The 19749-nt window shown below is 36.6% G+C and overlaps 1 protein-coding gene across 13 annotated transcripts in view; it reads left to right on the plus strand.

Annotated features, from left to right (window-relative positions):
- faf (ubiquitin carboxyl-terminal hydrolase-like faf) overlaps positions 1-19749 on the plus strand; it is a 204639-nt gene that overhangs the window by 6751 nt on the left and 178139 nt on the right. For 12 of the 13 annotated variants that reach the window (XM_076210952.1, XM_076210955.1, XM_076210956.1 and 9 more), the window contains exons 2-3: positions 5902-6046; positions 18527-18713. In XM_076210952.1, the coding sequence (XP_076067067.1) occupies positions 5981-6046; positions 18527-18713 (253 nt within the window). In that variant the 5' untranslated portion in view covers positions 5902-5980. Of the gene's footprint in view, positions 1-2618; positions 2638-5901; positions 6047-18526; positions 18714-19749 lie in introns of those variants that run through there. The other variant, XM_076210953.1, reaches the window with a different exon arrangement.

Here is a 19749-nt window from a genome sequence, read left to right on the forward strand (position 1 = left end):
CATTTATGTATGATGCACCTTGCAAAACTTCATTCTTTCTTTCTGTGGATTCTTGTGTAGTTATTTCTTGCTTGTTTGTATGATACCTTTGTTCTCTTGGTTCTCTTTCTCCATTTTCTCCAAGGCAGATATCTGATTTTTACTTATTTGTTTTATTTTATTTTGTTTATTTATTTATTTTTAGCAATCTCTCGCCTTTTATTGAAGCAGTTGTATTTATGCTTCTTCCTTCCACTACTTAGCTCATGTTTGTTCATCTCATGTTATTAGTGTAACCTGAAGTAAAATTTCTGGGATGAAAATAGTGTACAGTAGAGTCACATAAGTAACAGTACTCTTATCTCTGTGGTTGCCCAACACCAGATCCAGAACTTAACACGAGTGCACTTACATATGCACGTGGCAACAGTTATAACCTGACATAGAAACTACAAAATAGCAGCTAATACCCAAGCTGGAGCAATGGCTCAGAAATAATAGAATGAAAGCATCATGTTATCATTGACATTGCTCACTTCATATAAACATGAATAAAAAAAAATCTAACAGTGAAATTAAATGGCTCAACCCTTTTATTGGTAAAGAACACTAAAATTCTAGGCATCACTTTTGATACCCTTATGACCTTTAGCCTATGCATAAAAAATCTGATAGTGAAATCCAACAAGAAGATGAGCCAAATAAAGTAATTTGTATGTGCTTTTGACATAAATATATATATATATATATATATAAAATAGATAAATACATCAGGTGTAGAAGAATCCATCCCAAGAGAAGTAAGAATCATATAGGCCATCTTGGTGGCTGTTATTAGTTACTAGAAAATCAATCAATCCATTGTCCTAGATCTCATCTGGGCACTTGTAGTGTTTAGCCAAATTGGGTTGTATGCATTCATGTCACCTGCCAACAAGCGATTAAAAAATGAGTTGGAAGATTTGAGTTTAGGAATAATCCATAGGGGGCTGATTGGTGAATGGTATATGAATAATGATAATGTAAGTGGTGGTCTTTATCTTTGGATTTCTGATTATTTCAGTTGTTGTGTTAGTTTTTGTTAAGATTCTTTTGTTTTGTTGAAGGGTATGTTTTTGTTCATTCATGTTGCAAGTCTACCTTTGTATTGCATGTTGTCTTCCCTAACTGTTGTGTATTGCGTGAATGTGATTAGTGTGGGTGGGGGTGACAGTTAAGTTTTCTGTATTAGTGCTGTTCATGTTGTATTTATAAAGGAGTTGAAGCCTGTCCATGCATTTGTAATACTGTTCATGTTTATTTGTTGTATGGTTAATGTTCTTGTGCTTAAATTTATATATATATATATATACACACACACATACATATACATATAAAGATGTATGGAGGCTGCAGTTCCAACTGTGTGTACTTACATATACATATAAAGATGTATAGAGGCTGCAGTTCCAACTGTGTGTACTTGGCCAGTGTGGTGCATGTGAGGTGGACCCATGTGTAACATGTGTTGCACTTGATAGCTGTGACTGATTTGTAATTATAATGAGGGTAGTGTAAATGATATATATATATATATATTATTTATAATTACTCATTTGTCTGCCTACCGTACCTGTCTATTTGCTCCCTTACCTCCAGCCTTCCATCCAAGTTGAGCCAACCACTCAATGAAATGTAGGGCTTTGTGGACAATCTAGCATAAGGATTTCACTTTGAAAGTTCAATGCAAATGATTAGCAGATGGCCCCTCAATATCATTAACTTGTTCAACAGTGTTGGCTAATGTCAGACAATTTTATTTAGCTAAAAGAAATGTCCACTCTTCAGAGTTGAAGACTTACAAAAAGTGTACTTTGATAAGCTACAAAATTAATGTCTTCCACATATTGAAAGCAGTCACAGAATTACAATTTGTTTATTTTCATTATATATTTATTTTTGTTCTTTGAAGTTTGTTTCCTACCATCTTGCAAGAGTCATAGTGTCCTTTGGCTGGCCATAATTCTTCAGGTGCTGTCAATGCTATTATTGGAAGTATACACCTTCATTAATGATTTCAAATTCTTACTCATAACGCTGAAAAAGTTTTTGTTTTTTCTTGGACTTTGTCTTGGAGCAGTCTTATTTCTGTTATAAACCTATAAAATTTAGGAGTAGAGTTCTTTAAAAATACATGAAATACAAGGGGACTCCACACAAACCTCCAAGATTTTAAAGAGATTTGATAACATCAGAGCTGAAAATACACTCACACTGAATGGCATCCATTGTAAACCAACCAACCAGGTACTGCCCCCACATGGCCACACCTCTAGGTGGAGGTAGTGCCATGCTTTGGGTGATGAGGTATCAGTGGGTATCCTAACTACTTGATGTATATTAGGGTGCTCATCTGTTGTACGTCTGCCACTTGCAGGCTGACCTTCAAGTGGTATACTTTACACCTTATACACAAAGCAATATATTTGGTAAACTGAAACATGAAGTAGCCTAAGCATAATGGAAGAAGTCTTTGAAGAGGAATCAGTAAGGACTGATATCGCAAACAAGAGTTTCTAGTCAGTTTTCACCAAGGAAGACTACCTTGTATAACGGAAATGTGAACAGTATTGAAAGATATAAGTGGATAATAAAAGAAGTACACTGGCTGTTAGAAATGTAAGACATACTCTGGACCTCAAATTGGATACTTGAAGAATGCAGGAAGCACATTGTGGACAAGATTCATAAACTAGGCATGTGTTCTTATTAAAAGAAAGGATAGTGTCACAGGATTGGAAGGGGGCTACAGTGGTATTAGTTCAAAAAGGAAGAAATCAGGAAAAACTCTTGAATTAGAGACAAGTGTGTTATTAGCATGAAAGCAAAATTGCACGAGGATTATGGAAGATGTTGGTGCAAGACCTTGAAGAGAGAAATGTTATGGCAGACAACAGTTTGGTTTCTGAACTAGTAAATTGTGTGTATTGAACCTAGACTTTTACTTGGGGTCGATGTGATGTAAGAGAGGGAAAATTGGGTGGATTATTAAGATTAAGGTAATGCCTCTGACAAAGTATCTTGCAGTAGACTACTATGGTAATTGAGTCATATTGAATGATTTGCAATTAAGGCATTGGAATAAATGAGGGATTTCATGAAAGACTTGCACATGAGAACAGTAGTACAGGATAGACTGAGTTGGCAGTGATTTGCAGAACCCCACTAAGATTAGTACTGATACCCATCATGTTCTTGGTAGATCAGTCAGTCAATCTATTCCCTGGTCTCTTGATGAAGACCCATGATCTTGTAACCAGCAACAATCTATGGGCAGGTCTACAAGGCACAGAGGGAAGGCATATTGTGTTGTTATCAAGGAATTGTAGGTGTGGTGCATTTTAGTATGACAGGTTTGTGTCTTCAGTGTGATGGTTGTATCTGGGGTAGTGTGAATCTGGCCAGGCCAAGTCTATTTTTGTCATTATTTCAAGGCTGGATAGTGTTATGAGTATTTTCTTCTGGGGAGGGGGACTTGTTGTTTGGAGGTTGTTGATGGTATATCAAATTTGATGGTCTGTCTTGAAAGGCTTGTTTAGTGATGGGAGTGTGGTATGGATGGTAGGTTATTAATTGAATGTGTGTTGCTGGTGTAGTTTATTTTTGTATAGTGTTAAGGTTTCTAGCAGAAAATGGTGTTCTTGTGTCATGTAGTGTTTATGGGGAGTATTATAGTTTTTGTATGTAGGTGTCTATTTGGGGTGGTTTTTGTACATCCTTTTGTTAATCGAAAATGCTCCCTTTGGTAAAATTTTAAGTGTTCATCTTCAGTTGATTGTTGGTAACAGTGCTGTGGAGGTGTAATCAAGGGTGGTTCTTATGAATTTGGTGAAGATGGTTATTAGATTCTGTTGTTCAAAGTCATTGCTTGTGATGGTTTTAAGTAGGTTAGTTTTCTTGTTGAATAGCAAATGTGTTGTCAGATTATGGGTGAGATGTAGATTATTGACAAGCATAAAATTTGAAGAAAAAAAGGATTGACAAGCTTAAGATTTGAAGATAAAAAAAAAAAAAAGGAAAACACCTAATCTACCCAAGATGGTTTCTGCACAAAGTGAAGGATAAGAATACAAAGAGTAGCAACCATATTGATTCCCAGCCTTGCAGATAAACTGGATGAGGAGAAACTAGAAGCATTGGTTTTGATGAAAAAAAAAAAAATCAACACAATTGCACTAGCTTTGGCCATTCAAGGGAGTTGTTGTTGTTGTCGTTCCCTAGACTGTCTGTCCAAGCACTCCCGTCTCCCCAAGGAATGCCACAGCCGAAACTGGGTTTTCCCACAAATCCTTTATAGAGTGTATTTTGTGTTGTTTGCGTTCATGATTGTATATAATGCAGTCTTCCATTGTGTGTTGTATGGTATGGGGTGAAGTGTTACATCCTGGGCAGTTGGGAGTAGATAAAACTGACAGAGAAGCTGTGGTTTAGGATGGAGTTCATTCAGACCTCATGGGAGCAAATTGAGAAAAACGTGTCTGAAAGATTTATATATATAAAAAAAAAGGTCTTCTCTACAGATTGGTCAAATGAAAGAATCTAGATGATGATACAGTCATTTGAATATGGAATTGTTTGAATTTTGGGTAAACAAAATTCCATAAGATATAATTTTAATTGTATTCAGTCTGAATCTTGAAAATGAATGTACCGATTAAAAAAAAATTGAAAATACCCATTACTTTATATTTAAAAACTAGTAGTTGTTGTGTGCATAAAATCATACTTGAAAATTGTTCCTGAAGCACTCAGCATATTGATTTTCATTAGTCCACACTAATAAAAGTTTTCCAATTCTTCCAGTCCAAAAGAGCATCTAATTGGACCAAACTGGGAAAGAAATTGCTAAGTCAGAAGTTAGAATGGCTGAAACAGAGGTTGAATATGATGTCTTTTTCTCTTACTTGGTACATACTTCCCTTACAGTAAAAATCAGGGTATAGGACTATATGTCACTGACTAAAAGTTGTTGGAAGAGGAGAGTGGTTGTCTTTGGATATGTGAAAAGGTGTCAAAAATACAGTTGAATTTGTAGATCTGGGTTATTAGTGGATTTTGACAAAAGATGCCATTCATTGTGGACTCATGGTATTGATGTAAATCTATGTATATACCAAGAGCTTTTCCCCCCTTACAGTAGAGGTAGCCGAGTCAAAGGAACATACCTAATCCTACTCATTCCACTTTCTTCCACCACCACCCCTTCCTCCCTCTCATCTTGGCTCTTCACGGATGATGCGTCATCCCTGTATCCTATCCACTGCCCTGGGTCAGTAGCAATGTAGCAAGACACAAAACATCCACAGCAAGGCTGCTTCACATAATCAGGAAAAAAAAAAATGTCCATGCAGAACATGGGAAGACTGGAAGAAGTCCCTTCAAGCTGCAACAAAATATTCATACATAGTACTCCCTAACCCCTCGTCCCCCCCAGCTCCTCCCTTCCTTGCATAACAGTATCATCTGTGCACATCCACTCTCCACTTATGCCTATCTCCAGCTTTCTCCCTTCCTTGCTCAAGAGACATTCTCCTCCTTCTCAATGCCCCCTTCACCCCATCCATCCATCCATCTTTTCTACAGTTGTCCTCTCACATTCACTCCATCCACCTTTGCTTTCTACACCTCTTTATCTCTTCACTCATTTTTATCTTGTGTCCAAATCATCCTAAAACTCTTCATCAGTCCTGTCTGTCATCTCCTTTCCCACTCCTGTTCTCCTCCACACCTCGTTTCTCACTCAATCCAACCTAGTAACCCCAACCATACTTTTCCGACATTTCATCTCAAACACGTTCAAACATTTCCTCTCTGCCTCTCTTAAATTGCACATCTCTGCCCTATACAAAGCTGTGAGTAAATGTACTTTTATTCTTTTTACAGACTAAGAGGCGAATGCATGGTTAGGAGGTGGGCCGAGGAGGTGTGTGGTGAAGGTTGAGTGCCAGCTTACGTTGGCACCATGACCATCGCCATGATTCCCAACCAAGACCCCCAAGAGGGTGCACCTCCCAACACTCCACCACAAGTAAGTAACCAGTGAAATAAATGGGTCATTCCATATGAAACCTACCAATGACTTATAACTCATTGTCACAGATTTTGATGAAATTTGGTGTGCAAGTAGAACTCGGTGAGACAAATTGATTGAGACTAGTCTCACGTTTCTATCTTTTATAGAACCAGAATTATGGTTTCCGACAATTTTGAGAAAAATCGAAATTTTGAAGGTACGGCCTAATTTCAGACATGCATAACTTTGTTAGTTTTTGTCGTAGAACATTCGTTCATATGTCATTGTAAAGCTAATGAGTAGCTCTGCAACTTTTATTCTATTCATTTTTTACCTATGAGGTCAAATAAAAAAGTACCATTTGACCTTGACCTTTGACCTTGAATAACAAAAAACACGCCATCTTCGATTTTTTTCATTTTTTGTACAAATATTCACCATCATCTTAATAACCTTCATGCCAAATTTGATAGTGGGACATACAGGGGATCAGAAGTTACAGGCACTTAAATAACTATAGGTATAAGAAAATTTTGGTATTTTTTTATATGTATTATTTTTAGAAATTCAAATCTCGGTTATTTTTAATCATAAAATGTTCACTAACATACCATTTTAAAGCTGATGATTAGCTCTACAACGTTTATTCTATGCACTTTTTACCTTCAAGGTCAAATAAAAAAGTTTGTGAACGACCACTGACCTTGAAAAATTTAAAATGCCGTCATTTTGTGTTTTATTGTTTGTAAATTGTAATTCTACCTAATTAATTTTACACTAAATACCTGACTATTTAAAACTTATCATACTATTAAAGTATCATACTCATGACTGAGCATGTCTGCTATGGTCCATGGTGGCAAAGCCACTACCAAATTGTACACAATTTGGTATCCCCATCGCCTAAGGGGCCACCCCTGATAGCTCAGCAGAAAAAGCCACAGGTCCCTCCACCCACCCTGGATTTTAATGATTATTAAGATAATTTTTCATTTAATAATTCAGATGCTTTTTTAATTTCTTTATCAGAGAGATTGTATGTTCTTCCTGTTGCAGTTTGTGGATCTACAATGCTTAAAATGTCCTTCTCTGGTACAATTAAAATATCTGGTATTCGTGGATATTTGAAAGAAGGAGAAGGTCCATTAGGTTCCAAAAATGTTAGTTTTACTTCCATTAAATCTGAATATGTTTCTAGGACACATGCCAAATACCATTTTTGGTCATACATTGCTGTCACAAATCCTTTGATTTCTTCAAATATGAAATTGGTCTGTTTACGTATTCTTACGGTTTTATCATCAGTGCTATTTGATACAAATTTTACTTTGAGTTCTGACAGAGATGTTGGAACAAAGCTATGCAGTTTCTGAGTGCCTGGTATTGTGCAAGCGATGTTAAATCTTTCTTCCAGTAATGTTTTTTCTTTAGACCATTCTTCTTGAGAGGCATATAAAAAATGTATGCCTGGAATGTTTTCTTTTCCAAATTCATAGAGTTGTCTTGGTGTCATGATTTGGTTGTTGTAGGCTCTCTGCAGACTAGCTTTTGCTGCTAATCTTTTAATAGTTCCACCCAACCCATCACATGGTCCTTTGCCATGTGAAGTGGCAAAAAAATGCCATTCTGCTTTCATATCAAAGTCCTTTTCATGATGACACAAGTTTATGAAATTTTTAAAATTTTTATACTGGGAGGCAGCACCATCTGAAAAATAAATCAATTTATTTATTTCTCCAGGAATTTTTGTTTTCAAAATTTCTATAACTTTTTTTTGAAATAAATGTACTGCAATGGTGTCGTGGTGTAAACAATCGGAAATAATTACAGCATTTAGATGTTTAAGCTCTTCCTCATCTTTATAATAGCATACAAAGGGGTGTAATGTAGCTTGTGCATTATTCCAATGAAACCCCTGAGCTGCATCTTGTAAAATGAATGAGTAATTTTCAGCAAAATCTGCCAAAATCAACATTTCTCCATCACCTAATGTTCTCTTTTTCTCAGCGCAAAATTGCGATTGATGCTTTGCAATATAATCATGCCGTTTCAATAATTTAAGATTAGAACAAAATTCTTCAATAAACTCATTTACAGATTTACTGATGGTTTCTAATGTTGTTCGATCTGTAGAAATCCACCTTTTATATGAAATGTCATCAATCATGTGTTTTTCAAAAATTGTCTCTAAATATTCAGCAAAATTATTCGAGAGAGAGTTGCAATCAGAACACTGATGAAAAAAACAGTCAATTGACTTTTCATTGCAAGTAGTAGCAGCTAAGCAACTAGTGTAATCACTCAAATGAATCTCTTCACCTTCTGTACAACAAGAAAGCCCGGATCCTACTATCATCAGCTTAATATTCTGGTGGATGGTGCATACACATACACTATGTGTTCCAGCTCCGCCTGCCAATATGCATTCCTTTGGCCTAAGTTCTGCAAATTTTGAAAACCCTACCTTTAAGGAAGGATGTTTTGTTTTCAATAATTTGTATGCTTCCCTGAGGTTACAAAGAATTAGATGTTTCTGTTCTTGTACCTTAAATCCTCCTTTCCTGACAGATTTATAATCTTTCTTTCCTGGCATAATCCTACTTATTTCCTCAGATTTGTAGAAATGTAAGATAATGTTTTCAGTTTCTTTTGAGAAAGTTGGTAATCTTTTGTTTGGGAGAGCCATGAAACCTTTTTCTTTTACTAAGTTTTTTGCTTGTCTAGCCATATATTGGGTCACCTTGAACTCTTCCTGGATTTTTGATCTGCTCCAGCTTTTTGGAAGAACAGTCAAAATCTGGAGTTTTTCTGAACGTTTTTCTGTTGTATTAAATTTTTCTTTTAGCTGAATAACAATTTCTTCATCTGCATTTGTAACGCGAGAGGCAGATGCTGTTGTATGGTCTTTTGATGTTGATGGTGCTGAACCAATTTGTAATTTACTGCAAATATTATCTTGGATTTTCTTGGCTTTTTCTTCCTTATAGTAAATTCCTTTTTCAAGTCTTTGTTTTTTTACTGGTGACTCTCCAATGATTGATAGAGACTCATTAAGTGCTTTCAGGTCAGTATCTTTGTCAACAAAAACATCATCTTCCGACCTTTTATCTGAAGAAGATGATGATTCATTATCTGTTGTTTCAGGGACTGTTGCTGGTTCATTTTCTATTTCAGTAGTTTGTAATTCTCGACTTCTTTTCGTAATTTCTTTCCTGCATTTGTCACAAATATAATAACCTTCTGTAAGGTTAAATGCAATGTTCTTTGCCACAAAGTCTTCTGACATTTGCCGATTTCCTTTCTTATTAGGATCATCATCATGAAGGTTGATAGGATTACAACACACTTTCTTGAATTTAAAACTTCTTCCAAGCATTTTTAAACTTATTTCTGTTGGTGGGTAAATATTTTATCTGTAAAAAGGATATAAAAAAAATTTAGATATACAAAATATTAGATATTTTATTTATAAATATTATATTTTATTTATTTAATATTAGATAAAAAATTTAGATATACAAATCCTATACACAAGCAGTTTGTATACCTGGATATTGAATACAATAAGGTAAGTAGTGAAGTTTTGTACCCCACAAAAAAAAGTTTTTGTAAGGTTAGACAACTTTTTTATTTGACCTTTTAGGTAGAAAATGCATAGAATAAAAGATGTAGAGCTAATCATCAGCTTTAAAATGGTATATTAGTGAACGTTTTGTGATGAAAAATAACCGAGATATGAATTTTTTGAAATAATACAGATAAAAAAATACCAAAATTTTCTTATACCTATAGTTATTTAAGTGCCTGTAACTTCTGATCCCATGAATGTCCCACTATGAAATTTGGCATGAAGGTTATTAAGATGATGGTGAATATTTGTACAAAAAATGAAAAAAATCGAAGATGGCGTGTTTTTTGTTATTCAAGGTCAAAGGTCAAGGTCAAATGGAACTTTTTTATTTGACCTCATAGGTAAAATATGAATAGAATAAAAGTTGCAGAGCTACTCATTAGCTTTACAATGACATATGAACGAATGTTCTACGACAAAAACTAACAAAGTTATGCATGTTTGAAATTAGGCCGTACCTTCAAAATTTAGATTTTTCTCAAAATTTCCGGAAGCCATAATTCTGGTTCTATAAAAGATAGAAAACGTGAGACTAATCTCAATCAATTTGCCTTACCGAGTTCTACATGCATACCGAATTTCATAAAAATCGGTGACGGTGAGGTTCAAATTTGCAAAAAAATTGGTAGGTTTCATATGGATTTACCCAATTGTTTTGAAAATGTGTTTTGTATGTACTGTGTTGTATATTGGATAATCACCTGAAGGCAAGGATGAATATTGAGATGCTGTTAGACATATAAAATTGGAAAAAAAAAGTATATATATATATACACTTAGAAAAGTCACAATGTGGTCATGGTGGATAACTTTAACTGTGGTGAAGTGAATTGGGAGGAGTAGCTGGTGGAAATGAAGTTATGATAAATTATAAATGAAGTATCACAGTGTTGAATATAGTGATGGACATTGTAATGATACGTGGATTGAAAAATTGTGAAGAATGAAGTGGGGACACCAGCCAGATTGGATTTCTCCTGGTTATGTGACCAGATGTTATTGATTCCTTGAAACCCATTTTCCATGGGAAAGATTACATGGCACTTCAATTTCATATGACTAGGAAATGCAAAACTAAATGGTGAGTCATACAGACAAGGAAGATATATTTTTGGGAATAGAGTTGTTCCAGAAAGGGAGACTTTCTTTTATCACACCATGTAACACAAAATTTGTCCATGAGTTAGAATTAATATTTTCAAATTCCCTATGGCATAAATAAGTAAAAATGAGAAGTCACCAAGTTCATACTTCGGTTCTGAGTTCATGAGACTGATTTATTGATTTTTTGCCACTTTTGCTTATTAGTTTAAGGGTTTTTCATAGTATCTGTTTTGAAATAAAATGATTCCTGTTAAGTATAATTTTAATTAATGTTCACAATTAATATGGTAAATCAGTGATAAAAAAGGAAATTCTCCAGGCCCCGTCTTCAGAAATGAAAATAAGGAAACGAGTAGGGTATAATTATGTATTATAATATGTTAATACACAGTGATGCAGTGTTGATGAAGAGTATTGCTCCGGAGAATTGATACAAAAAATTTTAGTGTTATAGTTTAATCAAAAAGAAGTTTGTCTACGAGATTGGTGATTGTATTTCAGTTCACTTTTGTGCAAAAGGTTCCAGATATAGTCCCCCATCATACTTTTTCTGTACTGTCCCTTGTAGCGCTCCTCGAAAGAGCTGACATCCTGGTGAAATCTTTCACCTTGTTTTGAGTAGTCTCCCATGTTTTCATTGAACTCATCAAGATGGGCATGTAGTATGTACAGTTTCAGCGACATCTGGCAATCCATACTCTGGAATGTTACAAAGGATTACAAAGGCAGAGCATACTGACAGAAGACCTTTTGATCCATATCTAGGTTGGATGTGAAAAAAAAGATTATATTAATAATAAAATAACATAAAAACTATAATAATGTAAATAAATAAAATACATAAATAAATGCATAGGTATAGTTAAATAATAAACAAATAGGTAAATAGTAAATAATGATAAATTGACATATAACTAATAATAAGTTCGTCAATGATTTCCCTGTAGTTCTCTGCCTTGTGGTTTCTAAGGAAACCTTTGACCACAGAAACAAAGCTTGTCCAAGTGGCCCGCTCAACATCAGACAGCTTCCCAAGAAAGCTGTCGGAGTCAATAAGTCGCTTCACCCGAGGGCCCACAAATATGCCTCCCATGACCTTCGCCTCCAACAACTTTGGGAACAGCTTCTGGATGTGCTTTAAGGCCTCACCTTCTGGATCCAGCTGTTTAACAAACTGCTTAATGAGGCCCAATTTGATGTGTAGGGGTGGCATCAGTATTTTTGTTGGCTCCACCAGCGGTTCTTGCTTCACGTTATGGGGCCCAACCTTATAGCCAGTCCTGAGGGGCCACTTCCTCTTCTCGAAGTGAAGGGCTGTATTTCAGCTATCCCAGAGGCACAAATAGCAAGGAAACTTGGTGAAGTCTCCCGGAAGCCCCATCAAGAAGGCCATCATCTTGAAATTGCCAATAACCTCCAAGTTGAATTGTTTGTACTTCAGTGCACTTAGCAGGATTTTGACATTCTGGTACTCTTGTTTCATGTGCACTGAATGAGCCAGAGGAATCAAGGGCCACTGATTTGTGTTGTGCAGTAAAACAGCCTTCAGGCTTTTAGATGAACTGTCGATGAAGAGCCACCAGTCAGAAGTGTTGCAGGGAATGCCCACAGCATCGAAGAGTCCTTCCTCTGATGTCATGGCAGTAGCACAACCCATCTCTAAGAACGAAGAACACTGAAAAGCTGTGATGCCACTTCTTCTGGGAAGTAATTTGAAAGCTGTTGTCCAGTAAGTCCCACTGCTTCAGTCTGGAAATGAGCAGCTCGGCGTTGGACTTTGTCAAGGCCATTTCTCTTGTGAGGTCATTGATATCCTCTTGTTTGGGGTAGTAGGGGTACCTTTCACCAGCCACCCAGCATTGATGGCACACAGCAGATGATACACCTTGCCCCTCCTCAGAATCATCATAGCTTGCTTCTTCTGCTGGACAAGATTGATCTTTCAGTGGAGGCTGTGGCACAGGTAGATCCATTGTGTTATGAGGAACAGGTGCAATAGATGACAGAATGTCAGGGTACTCAATGGGAGGTGCATTCTTCCCCTTTCTTCGTTTTGTTGGGTCCACCGTACAGAAATAACAGTCTATGAGATGATCTGAAGGCTCACGCCAGACACGGAGGATAGTGAAATGCATTGCCCTCTTCTCTCCTCTAAACCAACCTTCAAGAGTGCAGCGGCAGTAGTCACAGATGACATGTGGTGCCCAGCGTTTGTCTTGGTCACTGAATGGTATTCCGAAGTAAGCATGATAGGCTTCCTTTGCACGGGTGCAACTGTCCAAGTAGCGTTTTTTAGCCCTCTTTGCCAGTAACATGCACAGATATTGCAAGGGGCAGGTGGTTTGGGCAGGAAATTGGGCACTTCACTCTTTTGTATTATTCGTATTTGGCAACTATCCAGTAGGGTGCAGCACCATTTTCCACATTATAATTTCTGAATGGTAAGAAAATGGAAAAAGCCTGGGAGAAATAATTTTTCATTCATTTTTATATATTTTTGTGAAGGGCACTTTTGAGGGCACAGGGCAAAGGGGCAGGTGCTCGGGCCTGCTCTTTGCGAAGAATTCTCTGCACTCGTAGCAGAAGGAATCCATTGGGTATTTACAACCATGAGCTGCCATAACATTAACTTTGTCATACATCTGAAAAAGTAAATGGACATAATTCTTTTTATAGCCAAAACCACTCTAACAACATATATTGAGAAATAAAAAAAAATATTCAACTTGCCTTTAATCAAATAGTGATAAACTAAATGAACTACGTGACCATACATTTCCACGTCTACTGACACACTGACTTATATTTCTTCATTGAAGCTCTGTTTTTCTGCATTAGGAGTTGACAATTCATGATATAGACTCCTTCAATCATTACAAATTTGACAATATTGTCATTTAAGTACTTGTTTCGGTAAATATATAATAAATTTTGAAGAGTTTACAGATCTGTCTCAGATATCTATATAGGGTTAAACATAATATTATTTCAACAAAATAGGTCTACTGACAACAAACCCAAAGTATAAAATCACAGACAGTTATTTTCCAATGATTTGAAACATCTTGAATTAGAAAATAATGGTTAGTTGCCAGAAACAAGGAATTATTATTTTTTTACACGGTGTTATTTTTTATTATCATATCTATCTTATTTATGTTTTTAAGGAACATATGTGAGGGAATTCACAGATAAATACAGAATAAGTCGGACATCTTTCTGGAGCTGGAAAATTTGTACTGATACAAGAGAATATCAAAGGAAAGATGGGTTTAACAAAACTTGATTTAGTAAATAAAAGAGAGTGGGAAAGAGGGTGGGAAAAGAGAAGAACCAATAAAACAAAGGAATATAAAAGAATCAGGTGTGTAAAAGAAGAAATAACATTTGAGAGGTTATACAACTGTAGATGTGAATGAAAACCTATTTTGAAGAGAGGGGAAAGTAGGGGGAAATTTCTATTACAGTGGAAGTGCAAGAAGGTAAAAAGATAAAATAGATATTAGCAATGAGAAGAGCTGTGATGTTTGATGGGTCTGTGATTGGATATTCAAAGAATATGGGGAACAGAGACGGATAAAATTCAAGAGCTAATTGTGTATGCTCTAAAAGAGTGGAAATGCCAAAAATTTGGTAAAATTGCAAATATGATATTTATGAAGAAAAAACATGAACCTTTGAATTATAGACCTATATGTGTCTTTGCAATCATGTCTCATTTCTCTTCTGTAGTTTGTCTCCCTTCCTCCCCCTCCTTTATCTCCTTTTCCTTAGATTAATTGAAGTTATAAGTACAGGAGTCCCTCAAATAACGCGGGGGTTAGGTTCCTGAAATTACCGCGTATGCTGACTTTCCATATTAAATACCGAGAACCGTATGTATGTATTCACCTCGGATCTGCTGCAGCCTCTTTTCGAGATAGCCAGACACCACCCTACGGCAGTGAGCTCAGAGCTCATTATTAGCAGATCTCTGGGTAGGTCTGAGACCACTCACACTCCACACACCGGGAATGCAAGGTCACAACTCCTTGACTAACGTCCCGTACCTACTCGCTGCTTGGTGAACAGGGGCTACACGTGAAAGGAGACAAACCCAACTATGTGTATGTGTGTGTGTGCATGCGTGTGTGTGTGTGCGTGTATGTGGTGTATGTATGTGGCGTATGTATGTGTTTGTGCGTATATACATGTGTATGTGGCATATACACCCACTCCTCGTTTAACAGCCTACTCGGTTAACGACAACTCGGAGTAACAACGGGCTTTATGACAGACCAATATTCGTTTAACATAAATCTCCCGAAGTTACGACGCCGTGTACGAAAATTAAGTTGGCTGAGGCAAATTTGTATGATGTTATAAATGAACTTGTATGGTGGATATTAGCTGTGAGGTAAAGTGTTCTGAAGCTTAGGTCTACATTACCATCCTGCAAGCTGGAAAAACTACCTGGGGTACAATATATACCGGTAGTGGTAAATTTTTAGTTTCGACCAAGGGCGCAATATAGCAATAGAAAATTAATTATTAATTTTGTAAATTATAATGTATCAACATAATATGCAATTTTGTGAGCGGAAATAAAAAAAAGGTGCTCAAACAAATTTTGTAAGTAACGAAGTCATGTCGGACGAATGGTACACCATGTTTGTTATGATAGATGCCAATGTTGAGGAAATGAAAGGATGATAAATTCGCCTAACCTAAACTAAACTAACCTAACCTGTGTTTGATAAATCATTACCTGCAAATTAAATGTCATCTGGCTTGTCCTCGTTGTCGTCGTCGTGAGAGATGTTGGCAGACGACAAGATGGCGTCCCGATCCTATGCTACCAACTTCGTTCATTAGCATATTTTCTTGTAGCATGGTATTTTTTACTTTCATTTCCGCCCACAAAATTGCATATTACGTTGATACAATGTAATTTACAAAATTAATAATTAATTTTCTATTGCTATATCGCGCCCATGGTCGAAACAAAAAAAATACCCCGGTATTCAATATGGAATGTCAGCATACGCGGATTTGGTCATATACGGTAATTTCGGGAACATAACCACTGTAAATAAACAGTAAATAAAGCTTTAATGTACTGTATTAAAGAGGGAAATACACGAAAATAAAGATACATGTATTGCTGGACATTGTACATACAGTACATGTATGTATATGTATACACTTTCGCTTAACAACCAATTCGGTTAATGACGGCGCGCTGGTCCCAATTGTCGTCGTTAAACGAGGAGTGGTTGTATGCATATGTGTATGTGGCGTATATACATGTGTGTGTATGTGGCGTATACACATTGTATGTGTGTGTGGCGTATGTATATGTGTGTGTATGTGGCGTATGTATGTGTGTGTGCGTGCGTGTGTGTATGCGTCTGTTAACATGTACAAGTAAGCATGTACATGCGTGTGTCTGTGTTTGTATTTGTGTGTACACGCACGCGCATTCACAACATATGCTGGTTGTCTAACACATGTCTACGTGTGCGTGTCTACACGTGTGTAAGCGTGTACAGGTAGTCGTCGACTTACGACCGAGTTCGGTTCCGACAGACAGGTCGTAAGTCGATCTGGACGCAAGTCGGTCTTTATATATATACAGTATATATTACCCTTTAAATATTTTTGTTACTGTATATATATATATATATATATATATATATATATATATATATATATATAGTATATTATAGTTAGCATATTGAAATAATCTTAGCATCTTTGAACTAAGTTGTACAGTATTTTTTTAACCTTATTGTAGCTTTATCTGATTTTCTTTGGGAAACATAGCCTAGGCCTAAGCATACTGAATAAAATCCTATGATCTTTAACCTATGATATTTAATACTGTATTTTTTAACTTTAATATTATTTTACCATCAGCCTTTCTTTAGGAAACGTATGCATACTGAATAAAGTCTTATTATCTTTGAGCTACATTGTTTAATATTCATTAACTTTTTTTATAATTTTCGTTAGGAAACATAGCCAAGGCCTATGCATACTGAATAAAGTCCTGTCATCTTTGACCTACTAATACTTTTTGTTGGTTACATTAAAATCATTGTAAGGCAAAATTAGGAATTTTTTTATTTCAAAACACATTCATTTCGTTTACGTACTGTACTGAAAATATTGTTATCGACAACAGACTAGGCATAAACAAAGTTTACTATTACATTCTATTAATCGCAAAACATAAAAATACAAAATGCTGAACCGAACATATTGTTATTGATAACAGACTAGGCATAAGAAAGTTTTACTGTTACATTTTATTAATTGCAAAACATATAAAAATAAAAAATGAAAGGCAAAATTAAGAATTTTTTTTATTTCAAAACACATTCTTTTCGCTTACGTACTGTACCGAACATATTGTTATTTACAACAAACTAGCCTGGGCATAAAAGAAAAAAAGTTTTGTTACATTTTGTTAATTGCAAAACATATAGAAATACAAAATGCAATGCAAAATTAGGAATCATTTTACTTCAAAGAAAAAAATTAAAAGAATATTTAGCTGGCTGGGATGCTGACGGTGTCGGCAGCCTGCCAAAACTATCGTACTCGCATCTTGCAGTGTGCAGAGTAATTGTTCTGCGCTGCCAGGCATAACATTGCAGTTCTATTACTCTATTAAATGTTAAATATTATTGCACTATCTCGTGGTCGTAAAGTCGATCAGTCGTAAGTCGCATAGGTCGTAAGTCGACGACCACCTGTATATGTCTGTTTTTGATATCCCAAGCTACCACCGCCAGTAACAAGAACCTCATAAGAGAAATTAAGATACGACAAGTGCAGTCATTATCAGACTTATTAGTTGTGTTCCAAACAAAAGAAACATTACACTTCAACAGGTTAGGGCGGTAAAATTGTTTGCGATGTTGCCGCGTGTGTGCGTACGCGTGCCCGACTGCGCGAATTTTAAAACGGTTCTCTACATTTGAGATGGTTTTGAAATAAAATCCGCTTATGATTGAATCCGTGTTATTCGAATCCGTGTTATTTGAGGGACCCCTGTGGGTCTAACAGTTTTAATGAAAACTAATCTCCATAAAAAATGCAGCTGGGGTGTAATGATGTCACAAAAGTTGTCATATTGACTTAGTTGTTATTCCCAATGACATAATAAGGATATACAGTGATCTTATTTCCCAGGAGAATTTTATTTCATTTTTGGATTGAACTTTTCAATTGAAAAAATGGTTGCTTGCTATCTGTGGATGTTGGATTTGTCAGTGTGTGTTAACTAAATTCAACATTTTTCTATGTAGGAAGAAAACAGACTGATGACATGTTGTATATTGTTGGAACATTTACAGTTTGTAGATATACAGAAAGTTATCTTTGCTTATGGGGCTTACATGTACAAAAATTGGGGCATATGATGGCTGATGTCTCAGGTTGGTACTCGTGCTTGGAAGCCAAATCAGCCAATAACATTGAGCTCACCTGTCTTGAAAGCCATTGTTGTTTGTATCATTTGTGCACACTGTTGTAATAGTTTTCTGTATACCTGTACATGAAAGTTACTTAGTTTTAGTGCACAAAGATTTTAGGTGATGGAACATCAGCACAATAAAGATGTTCATTGAGCACAATTTGTGCAAGTAATGGGTGGGAATGGTTTTTATGCCTTTTTCTTTTTGGCTACCTCCCTTGTAAGGGGGGGGAAAGCCTTGGTATATGTATGTATGTATAACATACTTTGAAAATACTGATCTAACATCATCTTCTAGGGTGGAGAGGGTGAGGGCATGGGTGAAGGTGAGACAGAAGAACTACAAACAGGAGAGCCAGACTTCCCACATGCTGAACTGGCTCGTCTGGATGAGATGATTCACCGGCAGCGATGGGTGGTGCCAGTGCTACCCAAAGGCGAGCTGGAAGTCCTCCTTGAAGCATCCATTGACCTCTGCACCAGAGGTGAGTTGACTTACTATACCCTCCTCTCTCTCTCCTCTCTTTTCTCTCTCCTCTCTCTCCTTCTGTCCTCTCTTTCCTCTCTCCTCTCTCCCTATGTCCTCTCTTTCTCTCCCCTCTCTCCCTCTGTCCTATCTTTCTCTCCTCTCTCTCCTCTCTCTCCCTCTGTCCTCTCTTTCTCTCCTCTCTCTCCCTCTGTCCTCTCTTTCTCTCCTCTCTCTCCCTCTGTCCTCTCTTTCTCTCCTCTCTCTCCCTCTGTCCTCTCTCTCTCCCTCTGTCCTCTCTCCTCTCCCTCCTCTCTCTTGTAGAGTGTAAGTTTAACTTCTACATTGGGTGGCAAATAAAGTCTGGGATTGTTCTTTTCTTTAATGTGCCAGACAGCTCTCTGGCTTCAAATACAAGGTAAGCTCCGTTCAAACCTCGGAGGGTTGCCAGAAACATTTTATATATACATATTTACAAGGTTGCCAAAACTTGGTATATACAAGGTTTTGTCACTTTGACTTGACCAATGGCAAGAGGCACCAGATTAGGTGCTTATTCTATTGTGTGTCAAAAGGCCGTCTCATTTTGTCCAGCGCAGGTGTTCAAGCAGAGGGCTTCAGGTGGCTTGACCCGAGGTGTGCTGAGCCATTGTTTGCTTGGGCATTGACTGGAAATGTTAGCAACTTGGGTCACTGCAAAGATAATAGATTTTCCCTTGGGAGATCCACGAATATGACAGACACGCTAGATATCAAAGAAGAATATGGCTCAGACGACAATCCTCACTGTCCCGAGTGAGATTGGTACAGATGAAAGATAAAAAAACAAAACAAAATAAGTCGTTTTTAGGACCTTAGCATGAAGATGTATACACATAATGGTGTAATAGTGGTGGTATCGGGAAACATTCATAAATAAAAGGAAATAGACTTAATTATATGAACATGTGGAAGTAGATATTGTTTCCATTCACCTAGGCAAGAATATACACTTATGAAGTTGTTGCTCGATTTCAAAGATTATAGTAGGGAAGGGGAACTGGAGATTTTGGTGA

This window comes from Oratosquilla oratoria, chromosome 28, assembly GCF_046742065.1.
Source record: "Oratosquilla oratoria isolate Oo_2021 chromosome 28, ASM4674206v1, whole genome shotgun sequence".
NCBI classification, from domain to species: Eukaryota; Metazoa; Arthropoda; class Malacostraca; order Stomatopoda; family Squillidae; genus Oratosquilla; species Oratosquilla oratoria.